Source organism: Hemiscyllium ocellatum, chromosome 42 (genome assembly GCF_020745735.1).
Source record: "Hemiscyllium ocellatum isolate sHemOce1 chromosome 42, sHemOce1.pat.X.cur, whole genome shotgun sequence".
In the NCBI taxonomy this organism is placed as follows: Eukaryota; Metazoa; Chordata; class Chondrichthyes; order Orectolobiformes; family Hemiscylliidae; genus Hemiscyllium; species Hemiscyllium ocellatum.
Window position 1 is genome coordinate 30,154,532 of NC_083442.1, and position 20,428 is coordinate 30,174,959.

Genomic DNA, 20,428 nt, shown 5'->3' on the forward strand with positions numbered 1-20,428 from the left:
AGAACAAACATTAAAGGAGATGGTTCTGTTTGAAATACCTTGCTGTCCTTCATTCCTGCCAGATGCTGTATTGCTCCTGAAATTCCAACAGCAATATATAACTCCTACAAAGTTTAAAGAAGAAAGCATTTATTAGTCAATAATGTACAAACTACCCATCAAAGGCATTCTTTGATCTTAATTATTTCTACAGTAACTATGTTTCACAGTATAGCTTCTATATGGCATAACAACTTACAGCCATATTGATGTGCCCTTGCAATTCTGGCTTCTGGGTTCCTTCACACCATCACCGGCATTTGTGCCTTCAATTGCCTAGGGCCAAAGTTCTGCAATCTACTCCTCAATCCTTCATGCCCCTCTCTCCTCTTGTGTACCAGCCCCGAAAACTTTACTCTTCAACAAAGCTTTTGGTTACTCATGACAGTATTTCCTTATGTAACTGTCAATGTCTGTGTGATAATACTCTTGAAGTGCATTTGATGCCCAAATACACTAAAGGCTCTATATAAATGCAAGTTGTGAAATGATTCCTATCCTGCCTGAGAAAAAAAACTGTTGATAAAATGTGCTAAACATTTCAGCACTTATCCACCAATCTACCTTCTCAGTCAGTCTGAATAACGTCAGATAAGCTGAAGGTACCTCAAGCAAAATGATTTCTGGTACTGACTTTCTAGGAATGTCAAAATTGAAGGTTTAAAGGAAATTACAAAGTTTAGACTTGCACTGGCTTTGTCAACAGGATACCTATATCAGATAGGGAGATCTCAGCTTCCACATAACCTCGGAATATTTGGGCATTTAAAATCAAAAGGACGTGTGTGAGACAAGGTTCTGTTACGTTTTTCTATTTAGTGTACATTAGGAATTGGAAATATTATCAGCTGGAAAGTCATACAATTTCAGATGAGATTGTAGTTTGCAATTGCTTAAAATGACAGCAAATGCACAAAGAACTATCCAAACCAGTTCCACTCTGCTCCACTTGTCCTGCAGCTTGCATTTTTTTCTTAAGTATTTATCCAAATCCAGTTGTAAATCTATTCTACCACAGTTGAAGATAGCATATTCCAGACTTTAATAAAATCACCAAATACTTTTTTAAATTCTCATCTCCAACCCACTTCTGGCTTTTTTTGCCATTTGTTTAAATCTGTATCTTCTGGTTACCAATCCCCCCAGAGACAAAAACGGCCTCCTTTGTCTACTCAATCAAAATCCATCAGTACAAACATTAAATATGCCACTTAGTATTTTTAGTGAAGTCTCACATGCCATCAAAATCAAACTAAATTTGAATTTAAAGACAAGTTATCCAAACAGACTACTGAGTATAAAATAAAATTAGAATAGAGAATCGACAATATAGAATAAAATTGTGTCAATAAGGCTAAATGTATTATTTTAAGTAACTCAGAAAATATTGTTCCAAACAATTGTCTCAAGTCACAAAATTGTCAGTAACTGCATCATGTTAAGTGCTTTTAGATTAAAATTGAGAAAGTGGTCAGCTGAAAGAATGTTTTCAATTGGAAACAATGCTGCATTATCTGACCTCTAGATATTATGAGTTTTTCAATCCATCACAATATGTGCACAGAAACAAAATATTAAATGCGTTTCTCCATCAAGTATTCAAACCAGAGAGGTTTCAGATCAAGTAAGGGTATGAAGTAAGGGTAATAGAACTCACCCAAGAATATCTGATTATAGAAGGGTAAAAGAAAAGATGGGTGCTGGGTGGTGTAGTGATTGTAATGGGGTCAGCCAGGTAGACCTTATAGAATATGAGCTCCCTGATTGGGGCTGTTAATCTGGTTCAATCAAGGAACCATAAGTGTTAGATAAATGTAGGAGTGTCAGACATTCTGGCACTGAGGGAACTGGATCAGTGTCAAGGACTTTCCACATGTCAATAAAGGGTGACTTGGTAACAAGATACCAGCCTCTACGGAGTTATTCAGTGGCGATGAGCTCAAAGCACACTCCTGAAGAAATCTGCTCGCAACAGTCATCTTTGAGTTAGAGTAAGCATTTCTGGCATCATGCCATTATTTGGGAGGTTTGACTCATTCAATCCTGCTGTTGAAGACTGGGCCCAGAAGGTGGAAAGAATAGGAGGTTTTTCAGGCAAATGACATTGGGGCAAAATTAATTCTTCTGACATTCAGACATTCTTCTGAGTTTTCAGTTATTAGGAGCCTAGCTTGCTGAGGCACTAGACACTAAAACCTTTCAAGAATTGATGGATTTAGTCAAGGGATATTATGACCCCAAGCCTCCCCTAATTGAGATGTTATTGGTTTTAGTCAGCAAATCGAGAACCAGGGGAATCTGTATGAGGATTTCTAACTAAGTTAAAACCACTGGCAAAGGTATGTCACTTTGATTTAACCCTTAATGAGATGCTGAAAGGCTATTTGGTATGTAGGATTAATGATGTAACCATGCAAAAGCACCTACAAGCTTAAGCCCAACTGGACTTCAAAAAGGCATGAGAGTTGCAAGGTATTCTGATGTGCATGGAAACCCTCTCCAATCTAACTGAGCTTGAAGAACACCACTTGAATAAAGGCAATTTCATAGCCTCATTCAGGACATACCCTGAACAGACAGTCTAAAGACAGCCCACAGCAAAACCTCAAAACAAAAGAAAACCCAAGCCTTGACCAAGTGATTTAAATTTTCTGCAGGATCTGAGGTGGCAAGCCATTGTAGTTGCTGTTGGAATGCAGACTTGTAACAGCAGAAGAGTCCCACTAGACCTAAACTGAGTAAAAAAATGCATAGGTCGGTATCCAGGAGAATGCACACCCTGGAAGGTCCACCTATATCCGGTCTGGAAAAGTTACATTACTAGCAACATCCAAATCAGAATTAATCAAAATAAATGTCCGGTTCACTGATCACCTTGTTCTAATTGAGGTTGATACTGACATGCCCGTTTCAATGGTCACAAAACCAGTCTTTAATAAAGTAAGTTCACTCTGGACTCCAACCTTAAAATTTGTGCCAGACCTCGGCTAGACTCAGAGCCCAAACCAGGGAACCCTTATGGATTAAGGGAACAACTTTGGTTCCAGTCTCTCATAGAAGCAACTGGTTCAGTTACCACTGATTGGAGTAATAGACTCAGGCCTAAGCTTGATGGGGCGAAATGGGTTGAGAAAGATTCATCCAGATTGGCACAACATTTTTTGATTAGAAAATGGCTGCCTAAGTGATCCTAATTAAAAAACTGGAAGTTTTTCAGGAAGGTACCAAGGTCATCTTTCATGTAGACCAGGAAGCAATTCCACAATTCTGCAAAGCTTCCCCAGTGCCATTTGCCTTATGGGCAAAAGTAGAAAAGCAAGAACCAGATGGCTGGAAAGTGAAGGAATCATCAAAGCAGTGCAGTTTGCAGAACTGATAGTACCTGTTTATCTGACTGTGAAGTCTGACGGGTTGTTTTGCCTTTGTGGGGATTTATAAAAAGTACCCACACCCTGCATAGAGGACTGATTTGCAAAGATGACTTCTGGGGGGAGGGGGGCCTTCACGAAGCTGGACTTGAGCACGTGCATACTTGCAATTGCGGTTAGATGGAGATTCCCACAGTATGCTACATTTAATAGCCATAAGGGTTTATACCAATATACAAGGTTGCCATTTGGGATTTTGTCAACCTTCATCCGGAGAACATTCACAAAGTCAACCCCAGGTGGCCATTGATCTAGATGGTGTGCTGATAACAGGGAAAACCAATAAAGAGCACTTAGAGAAGTTGGACATAGAGCTTAAACATTTTTCCCAGGTCGGCGTACACCTTAGAAGGGAAAAATGCATGTTCCTGGCAACCCAAGTGACCTACTTGGATTACAGAGTCAACAAGACCAGGTTACATTTGTTGGAAGGTAAAGTGAGGATGATCAAAGGTGACCAGGATCCCATGTCTGTACCTGAGCTTAGGTCTTTCCTTGGGCTAATGAATTATTATGGAAAGTTCATACACAACCTGGTCTCCATCCTGGCACCTTTGCATCAATTCCTAAAAAGGGGTCAGTCTTTGAAATGGTCATGAAATCAAGTCATAGCTTTCAGGGAAATGAAGAATCAGCTATTATTGTCACCAAAAGAGATATGATATTGACATGCAATGCCCATCCCCCCATGGCACTGGCATAGCATTAGCTCATTGGTGGCCAAATGGAGAGCAACGCCCAATAGCATATGCATCCAGGACTTAGCTAATGCAGAGCATAAATATGCCCAGATAGAGAAGAAAGGTTTGGCAGTAATATTTAGAGTGGTGGTAACGGGGGAAACCAAAGTGCCATCACTCCCAGAAATGAAACCTTTTTGGACCCAGAGAGACCAGATCAGAGGATGGCATATAATTATAGGAGCAAGAGCGATTGCCCCAAGCAAAGGTCACCACTAGATAGTAGCTATACTCCACCAAGGTCTTCCAGGGGTTTCCAAAATTGAGGTGTTGGCAAGAATTTGTATCTGGCGGACAGGACTGGTTGCAGATATAGTTGCATTGGTGGGGCAATGCCCAGAGTACCAACAAGTACAAAAATTACCGCCAGCAGCTTCCCCACATTCATGAGAACAGCTAGGTAAACTGTGGACTCAGTTACACCATGACTGTGCAGGCCCATTCATGGGCTCAATGTCTTAGTCATTGTGGATGCCCACTCAAAGCAGTTGGACATGCATAGAGCTCATATGTCATAACAGGGATGATGACAGAAAAACTGCACACATCTTTTGCAATACACAGACTCAGTGAAGTGTTGGTCACAGAAAACAGGCTATTGTTTACCAGCAGGGAATTTGAGCATTTCCCAAAGTCGATTGGTATTCAATAAATAAGGACAGTTCTGTACCATCCATCATCATCCAATGAGCTGGCAGAAAAAGCAGTCCAAACTTTGAAGGCAGACTTAAAGAAACAGCCTACAGCTTCACTAGATACCAAACTGTCCCAGTTCCCATCTGATTATAGAAGCACTCCTCACACAACTGCAGGCATAGCTCCAGCACAGTTTCTAACAGGGAGATGACTCCGCAGCTGGTTAAATTTGATTTTCCCGGACCTGGAGGGGGAGAGTGAAACACTATCAGGAATATCGATGCTGGATACAGACTCCACTTAGCAAGAGAGACCCTTTACTGTAAGGGATGAAGTTTGGTGTAGGAACCACGGGAATGCCCTGCATGGATAAGAGGTTAAAGTACCATTAGACTTAACAACTGATCCTTTCAAACAAGGGGAAGACAACTAAATAGCAAAGATAAATGGATTCATTTGCAAAATACATATACTTCAATCAGTCCAAGCCACCATTTTAACATGAAAGTGAATACACTAACATCTAGTTTTGCTATATGGAGTGAGGTATTGAAGACATTGAGTGACACAAAATAAATTTGCAGATTGATTAGTTACCTCAAGTTTTACTGATGTTAATTGAAAATGGTCATTTAATATTCAATCAACTTTCTAATCAACAAGCGCTTTAGAATTCTGTTCCTTTCAAAACACCACCACCAACACAATTGGTGTAATACACTTTTAAATTTATCTGTTGTAAGAAGCTTTCCCTAATACTTTATTAGCAACATGTGAAAGGCACAAATAGGGAGAAAATTTACATTTTTTATAATAATTAATCGTCTTTATACTAAGTTTCACTAATGAGCTTTCTAATATTGTTTGAACAAGTTTTTAAGACATATCTATACTCAGCTGGAGAGGTGGAGAGAATCTAAGCCACACCACATCAGCACTTATTGCATCCCACTCTTAAGATGATTTTCTCTGGCTTTGATCAAGCAGGCCATGTAATTACCCTTAAGATGAGTGCTTAGGGTGTCTGCTGGAGTGAGAGGCCACGCACTGTTTCCTTCTGGCCTCCAGGGAGCAGCACATAAATTGCTCTCAGCTAAATGCACTTGCACATGAATATTTCAGTACGATTTAATGTTTCTGCATAAACCCCAAAGGAGCACAGCATCAATTTGTGAACAGAGCTCTCGTAGAGTTAAAAGCTAGACCAGATATTGCAATGTTAAAAAGTCTGTCAATCTGGTGGGAATTTATTTAAGGAAAAGCAGGAGGCTTGCTGGAGAAGTCCCAGCTGCATACAAACATAAAAGTTTTCAGCAGAGCAACTCCGAGCATGACTGAAGAATTGTTTTTAACAAAAACATAACTTTGAAAGCAAAATGATTTGCCAATCTTGACCAGCATCCTCAAAGCTACCTGCATTTGCCATCGATTCCACTTTCTTTATTCAGCTGTTCACAGACAGATACACACAAACAACCACACAAAGAGCGGGTGTGCTAACAAAAGATAAAAGTGTTGCAAAAATTCCAATAAGCATTGGTTTAGATGTTAGAACACAAGGATACTGACTAGTTGAATAGGCTGCAGTAAACATCTTAATTCAATCAGACATGATTCACACTTTGAAGATGCATGACAATATTTAAACTAGTGCACTATGCCGCACACTGCCTACTATATGCCATCTGTTACTTCATACTATTTAAGCAGTCAATCCTTTTCTCAAATTGTGCTGCACAACTATAATGATCAATCAGGGACCTGGGGATCCCCACCAATAACCTCTCCACCTCATAATGGCATAATGATTATCCATGATACCCCCATGGTTCAATAACCAAGGAACACCATTTAGGCTTATCACGAAAGTACATTTTCTCTGCTCAATGGCTTTATAGAAACAGGTCATTCAGCTATTCTGGTAATCACATAAAGTAGAATTGCTAACTAATCATATCCCTATCAATCAATCTACAACAGACCCAGAGAGGGGGTATGGAGGAAAAAAAAGCCAGTGTTAGAGCATCTTGGAAAATATTGGTAGAGTCACTTGCTCAATGGACAGTTTCAATTCTCATTGTTATGGATCTTCAATATTAAACTGTCCCCTAACATTCAAACATGATTTATTTTTGCATAATCAATGTAAACAGATGGCATTCACTACTGTAAGAGTCCATGAGGTGCTCTTAGGGGAGAGCAGAAATTTATACTACATTGAGTCGCTGCTTTGGATATCAACATTAGAAATAAACAGAGTTAGTAAGTTTGTGAAAAGATTTGTAGCTTGGGTGCTCGTTGTTGTGGTTCTGTTCGCCGAGCTGGGAGTTTGTGTTGCAGACGTTTCGTCCCCTGTCTAGGTGACATCCTCAGTGTTTGGGAGCCTCCTGTGAAGCGCATTTTTGATGTTTCCTCCGGCATTTAGTAAGTAAGTTACTAAGAAAGTTTATGCAGCATCTTTCCTGACCTCAAGATGTTTCAAAGCACTTGACAGCCAATTAAGTATTGGCAAGATTGTATTTGGCAAGTACAATCATTGCTGGAATGTAGGCAACTAAACATCAAGTTCCCATAAGCATCAATTAAATAAATAACCAGAGAAGCTGCTAACCTTGATTGCTGAAGATAAATATTGTTCAGGATAGCAGAGAGAACTCCACAATCACCTTCACAATAGAGCTATGGAATGTACCTTTGAGCATGGTACGTATAGGGCAGTGCACAATTGTAGAGCCTAGTCTCATTTTATTTTGCTGTACCTGAATTCAACAGAAAGATTTGATTTAAATGACTGAAGATTAGTATAAAGAGCTAAAAATATAAAGGAAAAGAAGTCTCTTTCTACCTATACCTCATACCTTCACATTATGGAGTTCAAATGTAATCTGGATGTCCCACGCTCAGGTCTGAGATGCTTTCTTTTTTAAGAGTTGAAAATTCACTTCTTGACCTAGTATATGAATATTTCCTTATTTCTTTGCAGCAGTCTGAGCGCCATCTCCTCTCTGACTCACTGGGCATGTCTCAACGTGTCAGCTGGCTGGAATCATACCTGCACTTGGAAAGGTTGTTGTGGCTGCTGTAGTCAGTCTTCTTAACTCCAGGACATCTCTGCAGGAGTGCGTCAGGATAGTGTCCTAGGCCCAACCTTGTTCAGTTCCTTTTTCAATGACCTTCCTCCCAAAATAAGGTCAGAAGTGAGGATGTTCACCAATGATTGCAAAATGTTCCGCACCATTCTTGACTCCTCAGAAACTGAAACTGTCCATGTTCAAATGCAACAACCTCTACACAATATCCAGGCTGACAAGTAACAAGTAAAGTCACATCACACAGATATCAGACAATGACCATCTCCAGTAAGAGACAATCTAACCATCACCACCCTTTATCATTCAGTGGTACTACCATCACTGAAACCCCTATCATCAATATCCTTGGGGGTTGCCACTGACCAGAAACTCAACTGGACTCGCAATACAAACAGTGGCTTCAACAGCAGGTAGGAAGCTAGGAATACTGCAACAGGTAACTTACCTCCTGACTCCCCCAAAGCCTGTCCACAAGGCACAAGTCAGGGTGGGTGCAGCTCCAACAAAAGCAGCAGCTCAACACTATCCAAGACAAAGCAGCCTGCTTGATTAGCACCACATCCCATCAACCACTCCCTCCACCACCGAAGCTCAGTAGCAGCACTGTACCATCTACAAGACATACTGCAGAAATTCACCTTAGACTGCATCTTCCAAACACTCAACCACTTCCATCTAGAAGGACAAGGGCAGCACAAAGGAACACTATAATCTGCAAGGTCCCCTCCAAGTCACTCACCATCCTGACCTGGAAACATATCACTGTTCCTTTATTGTCACTGGGTCAAAGTTCTGGAATTCCCTCTTTCAGGGCATTTTGGGTCAACTTACAGCATATGGACTGCAGTGATGCAAAAAGGCAGCTCACCACCACCTTCTGAAGGGCAGCTAGGAACGGCAATAAATGCTGGCCAGCCAGCAACACTCACTTCAAATCAGTGAATAAAAAAATCCTCCAAGGTACAGAAGAATCTGGGTGTTCTGGTGTATAACTCATAAAATGTCCATATGCAGATGCAGAATTTATTTGTAAGTGAAATGCCGTACAGAGTATTGGTAAAGCCACATCAGGAGTACAACATACAGTATCCTTATTTTTAAAAAAACTATGCAGTGCTTTAGAGGAATTTCAGAGAATGTTTAATTGACTGATACTGGAGATGCAAGGGGAAAGGATAAACAAACTGTATCCATGTCCATTCAAGTTCACAAGAATGAGAGGTGATCTTATTGAGACATACAAGATTCTAGGTGGACTTGACAGTGTGGGTGCTGAAAGGATATTTTTGGTCATGGAACAGACATGAACTAGTTGACAGTTTAAATATCAGGTATCACTCATTTAAAACTGAGATGAGGAAGAAATTTTCTCTCAGTTGTTTTTGGAATTGGAAGCTGTGTCATCGAATATATTTAATGAAAAAACTGATTCCCTTGTTGGTCAAGAATCTATGATTCTTGGGGGGAGATGGAACATGGAGTTGAGGCCACAAGCAGATTAAGCATGATCTTATTGAATGGCAGAGCAGGCAAAAGGGTCCAAATGGCCAATGTGACTGGACATTTGAATTACCTGGTTGGCTCAGAACATGCACTCAGGTTTTGCTAACCTTTCTGTTTTCTCTGGATTCTCTTCTCAGCTAACTAAGCTTTTTTATTCCCACAGGTCCCTTTCGATGTCCTTCTAAACAGTCAGCTTCTAATGGTCATAGCTGTCAGCATCAATGTCCACCCATCTTCATACCTCACTTAAAGATGCCCTTGAAGTGGAGGCAGGAACACCCTAATGTTATGATGAGCAGCTAGGTCATCATGCAGAAAGATTGCATGTATAACACTACCATCCAACTGAAGAGCCAACGTAGATATTGTTGGCCTAATACTGAGTGTACGTTCATTAAACAAATTAGCATGCACCACAATATGGACAAAGCAGCAAGGCTCAAGTAGACTCCCCTCCCTTCCCTCACCCCTCACCCCCCCCCCCCTCAGGTTTTCTTTCCCATGCCATAACATCTAAGGCAGGAGAGCCATGCCCTTTGGTTCACACTCACTTGTGTTGATGCTGAAGATGTTCTGACTTGAGGAACATACTGCTAGCAAAGTTAACTGCCTCACAGAACTAGTCTTTTATCTCTGCAGTGAAACACAGTGATGATTCATAGATAATTACATTAACTAGCCTTGTTTGAGTCAAGAGGTGGATGAAGGGAACATTTCTTATGTACTCCTCCCTGCCAGATTTATTTTTGTTACTTTGTTCATAGGATGCGGGTATCACCAGCAAGGCAATCATTTATTGCCCATCCCTAATTGCCCTGGAGGTGAGGTTGAGTTGCCATTTTGAACTGCTGCTGTCATTAGAGTATCAAATCACAAGTTAAGAGGGAATTCCAGGGTTCCGACCCAGCCAAAAGTGAAAGAATGATGTTACAGTTCCAAGTTAGGATGGTGTGTGGACTTGGAAGGACATCAGTTTGCTTTTGGGCTCTATACAGAACTTCTGTCAGGGTTCATTATCTTAGCCTTCTATTCTCCTGAGGTATTCAAAAGACAGTGGAGCTATTCACCCATATCTGGGAGTTTGATCAATGGGTCTATCCCCCTGCTGGTGGGCCATGCACTGTACTATTTGTAGAAATGATTGAGATCTCACTTCAAACGAGAGAGAAAGAGAGAGAGAGATGGGGCGCGGCGGGGGGGGGGGGGGCTCCCTTTCAGTTAGGAGTCAATTTTGCTTCATTAATCTCTTCATCTGAGCAGCTATCAAACAGTGAAAATATCCTGAGCACTGTAAAACTTCCTTCCAGTGAATGAATCATGGATTTGGGAAGCCAAACAATTCACTAAATGGCACACTTCCAAAATATAAATGCATATATAAATGCATATATTCCAGTGTTCCCTGTCCCTCAGGAATGTGACACATCACATTAATTCAATACTACACAGGGTTCAATTCCAGTACACATTTAAGGGGAAGCAAGGTAGTTATGCAAGGGAGAAAGGAGTAGAAGGAATGAGATTACCTGAAGTAGGGCAGGGGAAACCTTGTGAAGCATAAACTGCACCATTAGATCAAAGGGCATGTGTATTAGTTGCAAATTCTATTTTCAAGACTTACAAAAAAAAAGTTCAGTGGTATGGCTGGGTCATACACTGGAACTTGAACAGTTCTTACATAAATGTTCTTGAAATGGGAGTTTCACAGCTCATCTCTCAAAATGTTTCCATGTGGAAAAAGAACCCCATATTTAAGCACCCATTCATAGCTAACACGCATGAGAACAACATTCAAAGATAACGTAAATCAGATGCTGTTGATCAAAGGTCAATAGCTCCAATGTAACTAAAGTTAAAGTTCCTGTAATACGATCATAAAACATAGGAGGAGAGTTAAGCTATTCAGCCCATCGCGTATGCTCCACCATTCAGTCTTGTTTGATAAGTTTCTCAGCCCCACTTCCCATAACTCTTGATCCTATTACAATTCGAGAACCCATCTATCTCTGTCTTAACTATGCTCAATGGCTTGGCCTTTACAGCCCTCTGCAGGAATGGTTTCCACAGATTAACCATCCTCTAGCTGAAGAAATTCCTCATCTTAGTTCCAGTCATGAGGCCATGCCCTCAGATCCTAATCTCCCCTGCTGGTGGAAACATTTTCTCCACATCCACTCTATCAGGCCTCTCAGTGTTCTTTAACTTTCAATGAGATCGGCCCTCCTCCTTTTAAATTCCATCAAAAGAACAGACCCAAATTCCTCAATTGCTCCTCATATGACAAGCCCTTCATCCCTGGGATCATTCTTGTGAACCTCCTCTGGGCCCCTTCCAATGCCAGCACATCAATCTTTAGAATTGGGGCCAAAACTGCTCACAATGTTCCAAATATAGTCTGGCCAGAGGCTTACATAGCCTCAGCACATTTCTGCTCTTGCATTCCAACCCTCTGGAAATGAATGTTAACATTGTATTTGCCTTCTTAACTGCCAAATGAATCTGCTTGTTAACCTTAAGGAATTCTGAACTAAGATTCCCAAGTCTCTTTCTGCTTCACATTTCTGAAGCATTTTCCCATTTAGAAAATAGTATATACCTCTATTCCTTACCAAAGTGCATAATCTCACACTTTCCACACATTATATTTCATATGCCATTTCTTTGCCCATTCTCCTAGTCTAAGGCTTTCTGCAGCCTCCCCACTTCCCCAACATTACTCGCCCCTCTACTGTCTTTGGGAGGTCTGCAAACCTAGGAATAATGCTCTCAGTTGCTTCTCCCACATTTTTAATGTATAACCTGAATAGTTGTGATCCCAACATGGACTCCTGCAGAACTCAACTTGTTACCAGATGCCATCTTGAAAAAGACACACTTATTACTACTCTGTCTCCTGCTAGTCAGCCAATCCTCCGTCCATGCCAGTACCTTGCCCCTAACAGCATGGGCTCTTGTCTTATTTGACATCCTTTTGTGCAGCATTTTGTCAAAGACCTTCTGGAAATCCAGACATCACATCCACTGGCTCTCCTTTGTCTAACTTGCTTGTTACCTCCTCAAAGAATTCTAACAGATTTGTCAGGCATGCCTCCCTTGACAAAGCCATGCTGGTTCAGCCTTATTTTACCTTGCACTTTCAAGTACTCTGCAATCTCAATTTTAACAATGGACTCTAAAATATTACCAACAACTGTGGTCAGGATAACCGGCCTATAGTTTCCTGTCTTCTGTCTCCCTCCCTTCTTAAACAGAAACCTTTTATGAGCCATTTCTAGTCATCTGGGACCTTCCTTGACTACAGTGATCCCTGACAGATCAGAACCAATGCCTCTACAATCTCCTCAGCTATCTCCCTCATAACAGTAATGTGTAGTATATCTGTTCTGGATGATTTACCCACTTTCAGACCTTTCAGCTTCCCCGGCATCTTATCCTTAGTGATGGCCATCTCTGTCTCCTGACTCTTGAAATCGCTGGTGTCTTCCACCATGGAAATGGATGCAAAGTACCTATTCAGTTTTTCTGCCATTTCTTTGTTTCTTTTTACTACTTCTCCAACCTTATGTTCCCACAGTCCAAAGTCCGCTCTTGCAATCTTCTTTTATAATTCTAGCCAGCTTATTCATATTTCATCTTCTCCCCCTCATTTTTTTTATTGTCCTCTGCAGGTTTTTAAACGTTTTCCAATCCTCTGGCTCCTCACTAACCTTCACCACATTGTGTGCTTTTCCTTTTGCTTTTATGCTGTCCCTGACTTCTCTTGTCAGCCACGGTTGCCTCATCCTCCCCTTAGTATCCTCCTTCGTCTGTGAGATGAATGTCTGCTATGCCTCCTGAATTAGTCCTAGAAATTCCTGCCATTGCTGCTCTACCATCTTTCCTGCTAGGCTCCCCTTCCAATTTCCTCTGGCCAGCTTGACCCTCATGTGTTTGTAGTTACCTTTACTCAGTTGTAATATCACTGCATCTGATTCTAGCTTCTCCCTTTTCAACTGCAAGGTGAATTCGATCATATTATTGTCATTGCCCTCTGGGGGTTTTTCACCTTAACTTCCCAATCAAGTCTGCTCATTACATAGCTCTAAATCCAGAAGTGCCTGTCACCTTAGTGGACTCTACCACAAGCTGCTCCAAAAGAAAATCTCATAGACATTCCACCTACTCCTTTTCTTGAATTCCACTACCATCCTGATTTTCCCAGTCCACCTTGATTATTGTAACAGTGTCTTTTTACATGTCTTTTCTATTTCCGGATTTATTTTCTTCCCCACATGCTGACTTCTGCTAGGAGGCCTCTACACAACTCCCATCAGGGTCTTGCTTTTGCTGTTCCTCAACTCTACCAACATAGATTCCATGCCTTCTGACTCTATACTGAGTTAATTTCATTTCTTACTAACGAGGCAACCCTGTCCCTTCTGCCCGTCCTTTATATAAGACATGTGCCTTTGAATGTTTAGTTCCCACCCCTGATCCTCTTGCAGATATATCTCTTATACCCACAACACTGCACCTGCTGTGTGCTGATACCCACATCATCATTCCTGACAATTTCAATACACGCGACAAGCTCATATACCTTGTTTCGTGTACTGTCTGCATTTAAGTACAATGCTCTTAGTCCTATGTTTACTAACCCCCTTCTCGTAGTTGTCCCTTCATCTGCTAAACCTGAAGTTAGTTATGGCCATTTACATATTCTCTGTATTTTGACATGTTCTGTGAGCTTTAATAACCTCGACCAAGCCCTCCCCCATTTTAACATTTTCAATCATTTTGCATGCAACCGAATTCTTCCACCAACTCAGCCCCATCTATAGCCCTAGTTATGCAATCAGCCAGGGCTTGGTCCCAGTATGAGCGTTCCATACTGGCACCTGGCACCTATGTGGACAATGACAACTGGATCATTCCCCTCCCACTCCAGGTTCCTCTACAGCCCAGATGAGAGATCCTGAATCCTTACACCAGGCAAGCAACACAGCGTTGGGACTTGCAACCCTGGCCATAGAGAAGAGTGTCTATTCCCTGACTATATTATCTCCAGCTTGAAATACATTTCTCTTTTTGACCCCTTTTGAATGGCTCCTTATACCAGTGCTACATTCAATTTGCTCATTCCCCCTACAGGCCCCACTCTCAGTCACACAGGCAGCAAGAATCTCAAACCTGTTAAGTCAAGCTCCAGAACAGAGAGCCCTTCAACACTACTGCCTGGATTCCTCTAACTGCATCGCTGGTAGGCACAGCCTTTGCTCCCTGATCAAATTTATGTTGTTAATCTGAAGGGTGTAACTACCACCTGAAACATGTGTCCAAGTAACTTTTCTCCCTTTCTGAGGTGTCACAGTATTCAAAGCTCAGACTCCAGCTCATAAACTCTGAGCTGGAGTTCCTCAGGCAACAACACTTGCTACAGATGTGATCACTATGAACTACAATGACCACCAGCTCCCATACAACACGTCTCCTGGCTTGGCAAGTCTTTAATTCTTTGTTCTTTGTTGAGTTTTAAAATTTCACACCTGTCCTTTCGTTTGTAGCCTGTAAATATTTCCTCTATTTACTTTCAATCTGAAAGTAACCTAGAATACAGTCAAACTTGGAGCTAGTAGCAACCAGTAAACTTCCTGTTTTACCTGTGATGCCACTCTTTTGTGTTGGGCCCCTGATCGTGGACTTCAATTTATCCTAATTTTAAAAACCTTTCAAACTATTAACCAAAAAAAAAGCAGCAAAAAACACTTCTTCCCCGTGTAACAAATTCCTACATTGCCTCCAAATTCCTCGAACTATATTTGTCACCCAGAATGTTATCACTTTCTTGACCATGCAAAGGTTACTGATTTTATTTTACAGATAAAGTAAAATTGCTTTTTTCCTTTGAATATTTCTACAAAAGCCATGTGACTGAACATGTTTTAATAAAATAAACTAGCAACCCAATCCATGAAGAAAAACAACTCATGAACTACACTCAGAATTAGACCAGATTCCCTGGAAACAGGCCCAACAAGTCCACACCGACCCTCCAAAGAGCAACCCACCCAGCCTCATCTCCCTCTGACTAATGCACCTAACACTGTGGGCAATTCACCTAAACTGCACATCGCTGGATTGTGGGAAGAAACCAGAGCACCTGGAGGAAACCCACGCAGACACAGGGAGAATCTGCAAACTCCACACAGATAGTCACCTGAGGCGGGAATCAAACCCCAGCCCCTACAGTTGTGAGGCAGCAGTGCTAACTGCTGAGCTACCACGCCAACCCTGAAGTCTGCCACTCAGAAGAGGTTCTACCTCAGGTTTCTAGTTAACCCTGTGTCATGTACCTTGCGAGGAATAGAGGGAAAAAAGGATCAGAACCATATTCAAATTATACACAAAAACTACATCCGCAGAGAGCAACATAATAGCACTTATGCCATGCTTTGTGGGGCACTTCTGTGTTTAGAGGCTGTTTCTATTCTCAAGGCACATTATTTATGTGCACTTATGGGTCTCACTAAACCATTGAGAGCTTTAGTTGAGCCACAGAGAACACGTACAGGTCTCCATCGTCAAACTTTGTAATGGCCAACATTCTTTAATGGAAGCTTAAATGAAAATTTCAAAAAAGACTGTGCCAGATGAATGCTAAACAATTAACCCTTTGAGTGTATGTACTATTTTGCATTCAACCTTCCTTTTACATCAAATGCAAATTGTTGCCATTAGCAGGGTTAGCAAATAAAAGTACATTTAGCCTATTAATGCAAATATTACAAAGTATCACATGACCACACAATGAAAAAAACATAGACTTTCTATTACAGAATTCAATCTTTCATAGTGCATTGGTTTTCCATCTCACAGTTTACACCACCGTCATCAAATGACAGAATGTTTCTGGTGCAGGAGGCTATTTGGTCTCTAATGTCTGCACTGGCTCTTGGAAATTTGTGCTGTATCTCACAAAAAAATCCTAAAACCTCACAGTTCAGTAATCAAAATCTAATGTAAAATTTAATTATTTGATTCTGAGCTCAATTGCAAAATAAAGGCTTTGGTACACTCTCCTAGGCAACAACAAAATCATACATGCAGCTTTTTTCAAAGAAAAACATTGTTTCAACAAAATGTAGGTAAATTGAACCTGAAGTTCAAGTTAACAATGGACTCAAATTGACTCACAAAACTATAGTTTTCTTCTTAAGCAATTCTTTTGTTTTTGTCCAATAACAGAAGTATGGTTTTAGCTTTACAATATGCTCTATACTGTTAAATGAGGAAAAAAAAATCTGCTGCAGCAAATGGCATTCATTGTAGCAAAAATCTGAACACACTGCTGACCTAATTAGCAATCCAAGGTCAAATATTCAGGTATCTGTAATTTTCAAAAAATTAAACACTTCTAATTAAAATTGCAATCAACAATGCACACAGTATTCATTCAGCAAACCACTTGGAAAAAGGTCAAGTTTGGAAATATATATTAGTACAGAAGTGTAAAGCTATATGGTTATGCTGAGACAATATTAGCAACTTCACAAAAACAAGAGAGGATTCCAAAATGATGCACCCAACCTCGAAGCCAATATGTTAAGTTTTCAAGGAATCTTCAATTAAAACAAGGAGCCTCATGACCCCGAATAATGCATTAATGGAATCCTTGCATTCTTAACATGTTTTCTGAAATATACTTGAAAGTAGTATTTTATCATCCACCTACAGGGAATACATACAGACAACTTTGATGTGCATTAAACTCTTTTCCAGTGTATACATTTATCATTAAATTAGCAAATGACAGCTGATTCCAAACAACTAATTAGCTTTATATCCCAAGGTAAATGCGTACCTTGAATACACAGAAATTTGTTTAGCTCATTCTTTTAAATCATTTATGTATAATTATGTTTGCTGGTCACAATTGAATTTATAATTTAACGCTAAGGTGCAATACAGATTAAAATACCAATAAGTGTTGCAAAGCTACATGTTGATATTATTACTTTATAAGTCAGATCCCAGACTGACAGGTGGCTTTATTAATCATATTTTGTTTTGGTTTGGTTTTAACAAAATAGTTCTCACTGAAACATAAGCACATAATGCTGTAGACTGTTTCAATAATACAACAGAAGTTCATTAACAAAATGAAGATAACATAGAATAAACTGAACTATTATTCATAATATAAATTCAAAAGATTTTAAGCACATGGGAAAAACAAAATCCCATCAATCCTAAAATATTCCTTCAGAAATTGAAACAACAGCTTTTGTATAGTACCCAAAGCCACCACTCATACTTAAACTAGAGTCCGTGACTCCAAAACCTCAAGATGTTTAAGTCACATGCGACTTTAATTTCTAGTCTGAAACTGCAGACAGATTTTCCCTGGAGTTATTATTAACCTGAGCTTAAACGTACTCAGTTTTAAATAACCTCTTCAGAGTTTAGACCAACACCCCTGGTCTCGGAGCAACAATTACACTTTACACTCAAATAATCTGATTTGCTCGACAACTTTCTCTTCTCAAAAGCACTGGCTTATCAAGATATCTTCATCCAAGGCTTAGCAGAACTGCTCGACACTTGATGTAATATTAAAAAACAAATTCTGCTATGGGTGGTTCCTTTAAACATAGGAAATACAACCAGAAATCCTGAACAACTTTGACCCTCCATTATTTAGCTTGTTGGTTCATAAAACAAAACAACATAAACAAAAATCCATTTGTGGTGCATAAACACCCATTAATTATAAATTTAAGCCTAAAAAACAGTTTTAAATCACCACAGCTATGGAAATGCTTACAAGCAATGTTCCCTCTAAGCTGCATATGTGCAGCCCCTCTAAGATTCCGTGCACAGCAACCAATGGCAGCACGCCAATCGCAGCATTGACTTCTGAGTCTGGAAGTCGCTGCTACGCACGGCCCTCAGAGTCCTGCACAGTCAGAAAGAGAATTACAGGGAATGTTGCTGACAAACTATTAGCTAACTTGAAACATACAGAAAATCACCAAGTTACTAATTCAAAACCCTAACTTACAATAAATGATATTAAAATATCCACAAATCACTTTCTATAATGTTAATACATTAAATATAATATAGAGACAGGAAAATCTGAATATCTATTTATTAACTTAGTAATGGCTAGAAATTATTAAATCAACCAATCTTATTTAAAGCACAGTTTAAGGTAATTTTACACAGCTTGCATAGACCCTTGGAGAACAATGACTGAACAAAGCTTATTTTACCCAATACTGTTGCTATGTTTAAGTCATGCCAGAGGTCCAAGGGCCAAGAATCCCACTGCAAAGTTGGAATATTTGCCAGTTAAATATTTAATTGGAAACTGAATCGCTCAAGAGTCAGTGCGGTTTCTGACACAAATCAACACACCAATGTTTATTGCATCCTTTGTATCTAATGTAAAAAAGCCAGGTTGCTCCCTTCTCCAATATAAATAAAGCTTTAAAATAAACTCAATAACCTGTACAGTTTCAGTCACCTCAAACTGATAAATGAAGGAAACTTTGAGCATCCATTATCACAGGTATGAATCAATGGTGCAGACTCAAATGGGCCAAAGGGCCTTTTTCTGTGATCTGTGATTCTGTGTTACAATTCTTACAGTTCAGTTTACTCTTACAGTCAATACCTTCTCCTATGTTATAAATCTATACTTATGGTCTGAATAATCAAAACAGTTTAACAGATCCCAACTACTATTCTTACCGGTGCTACAATCTTTCCAGTCTGTCCAACCTGCAAATCGTTGGGTACAAATCCAGCATCTACTGCAGCTCGAGAAGCACCAACTGCAAACAATGTGAAAAACATGAACTAAGTGTTTCATTTCAGGCCTTACAATCTGGTGAGTAGATGACAAAAATGCTCTCAAAAATTTCCATCAACTCTCAAATATATTTGAGTAAGAAATCAAGATTCAAAATTATAGTGGTGTCAAAACAAATTAATCTATCCACAAAACTCAGGAGGAAAAGGGATAAGCATCATGCTGCAGTAAATGTCAGTCCAGCAGCATGAGCCACCACAAGCCTCAAGATTCTTGTGCCATTTTGTAGACTAAGTAGCCATTTTGGTACTGGTGTAAAAGCACATAATGATTCACCTGTCTCAACAATTAAATGATGCAACTTAGAGCTGCTACAAGGAGCAATTACCTGTTTTCCTTGTCTTCGCGAATGCAAGTCAATAATTATAACGAATTATTGGACGACCCAATTATACTTATTTCAACTTTGAAAAGCTACAAACTAACAATACACACCTTTAGCCAATAATTTTATGTTGCAAAATCAGCAACTACTATTAATGAGAAATTAAGTTTATCTAACAAAAGGAGAACAAAAAGCTAGTTAAACAAAACACCCACCTGCAGCATGCAATTTATCCGCAAGGTCATACAACAACTTGAAGTTTTCTCCGCTTCTTAATCCACGGCCTAATAAACATTATAAGAATGATGTCAGCTATTTAAAGTGAAAAAAAAAGTCTATAAAAAGTTGCTATTCGGGTTTAATTATCAGTGGTCGATCAGTACCTGGCTATCTTGAACACCTGGGAGAAAAAGAGGACCTCAGATGTTGCAGGGTCAAAGTCGAAAAGTGTGGTGCAGGAAAAGCACAATAGGTCAGGCTGCATCCGAGAGGCAGGAGAGTCGAAGTTTCGGGAATAAGCCCTTCATCAGGAATGTCAACTCGCTTGCCCCTCAGATGCTGCCTGATCTGCTGTGCTTTTCTAGCACCACACTTCTCGACTCTGTCTTCAATATCTGGCTATCCTAAATGTCTTAAAGCTGAATTGCATAGTGTGGGACTGGAGCCACACACACATGATACTGGGAATGAGGAGGTAATTATTCTCTTTGAAGAAGGCTATTGAAAAGATTTGGGAATTTACAGCAATCCAGCAAATTTCATATTCATTTTTTTCTTATGCTAGGCCACAAATAACTAGAACCATTAAG

The 20,428-nt window shown here is 40.0% G+C and overlaps 1 protein-coding gene across 1 annotated transcript in view; it reads right to left on the minus strand.

The window, feature by feature from the left end:
• etfa (electron transfer flavoprotein subunit alpha) overlaps nt 1-20,428 on the minus strand; it is a 77,456-nt gene that overhangs the window by 16,226 nt on the left and 40,802 nt on the right. The window contains exons 8-10 of the mRNA XM_060853720.1: nt 19,835-19,903; nt 19,174-19,256; nt 39-104 (exon numbers count right to left, since the gene is read on the minus strand). Coding sequence (XP_060709703.1) covers nt 39-104; nt 19,174-19,256; nt 19,835-19,903 — 218 coding nt within the window. The remainder of the gene's footprint in view (nt 1-38; nt 105-19,173; nt 19,257-19,834; nt 19,904-20,428) is intronic.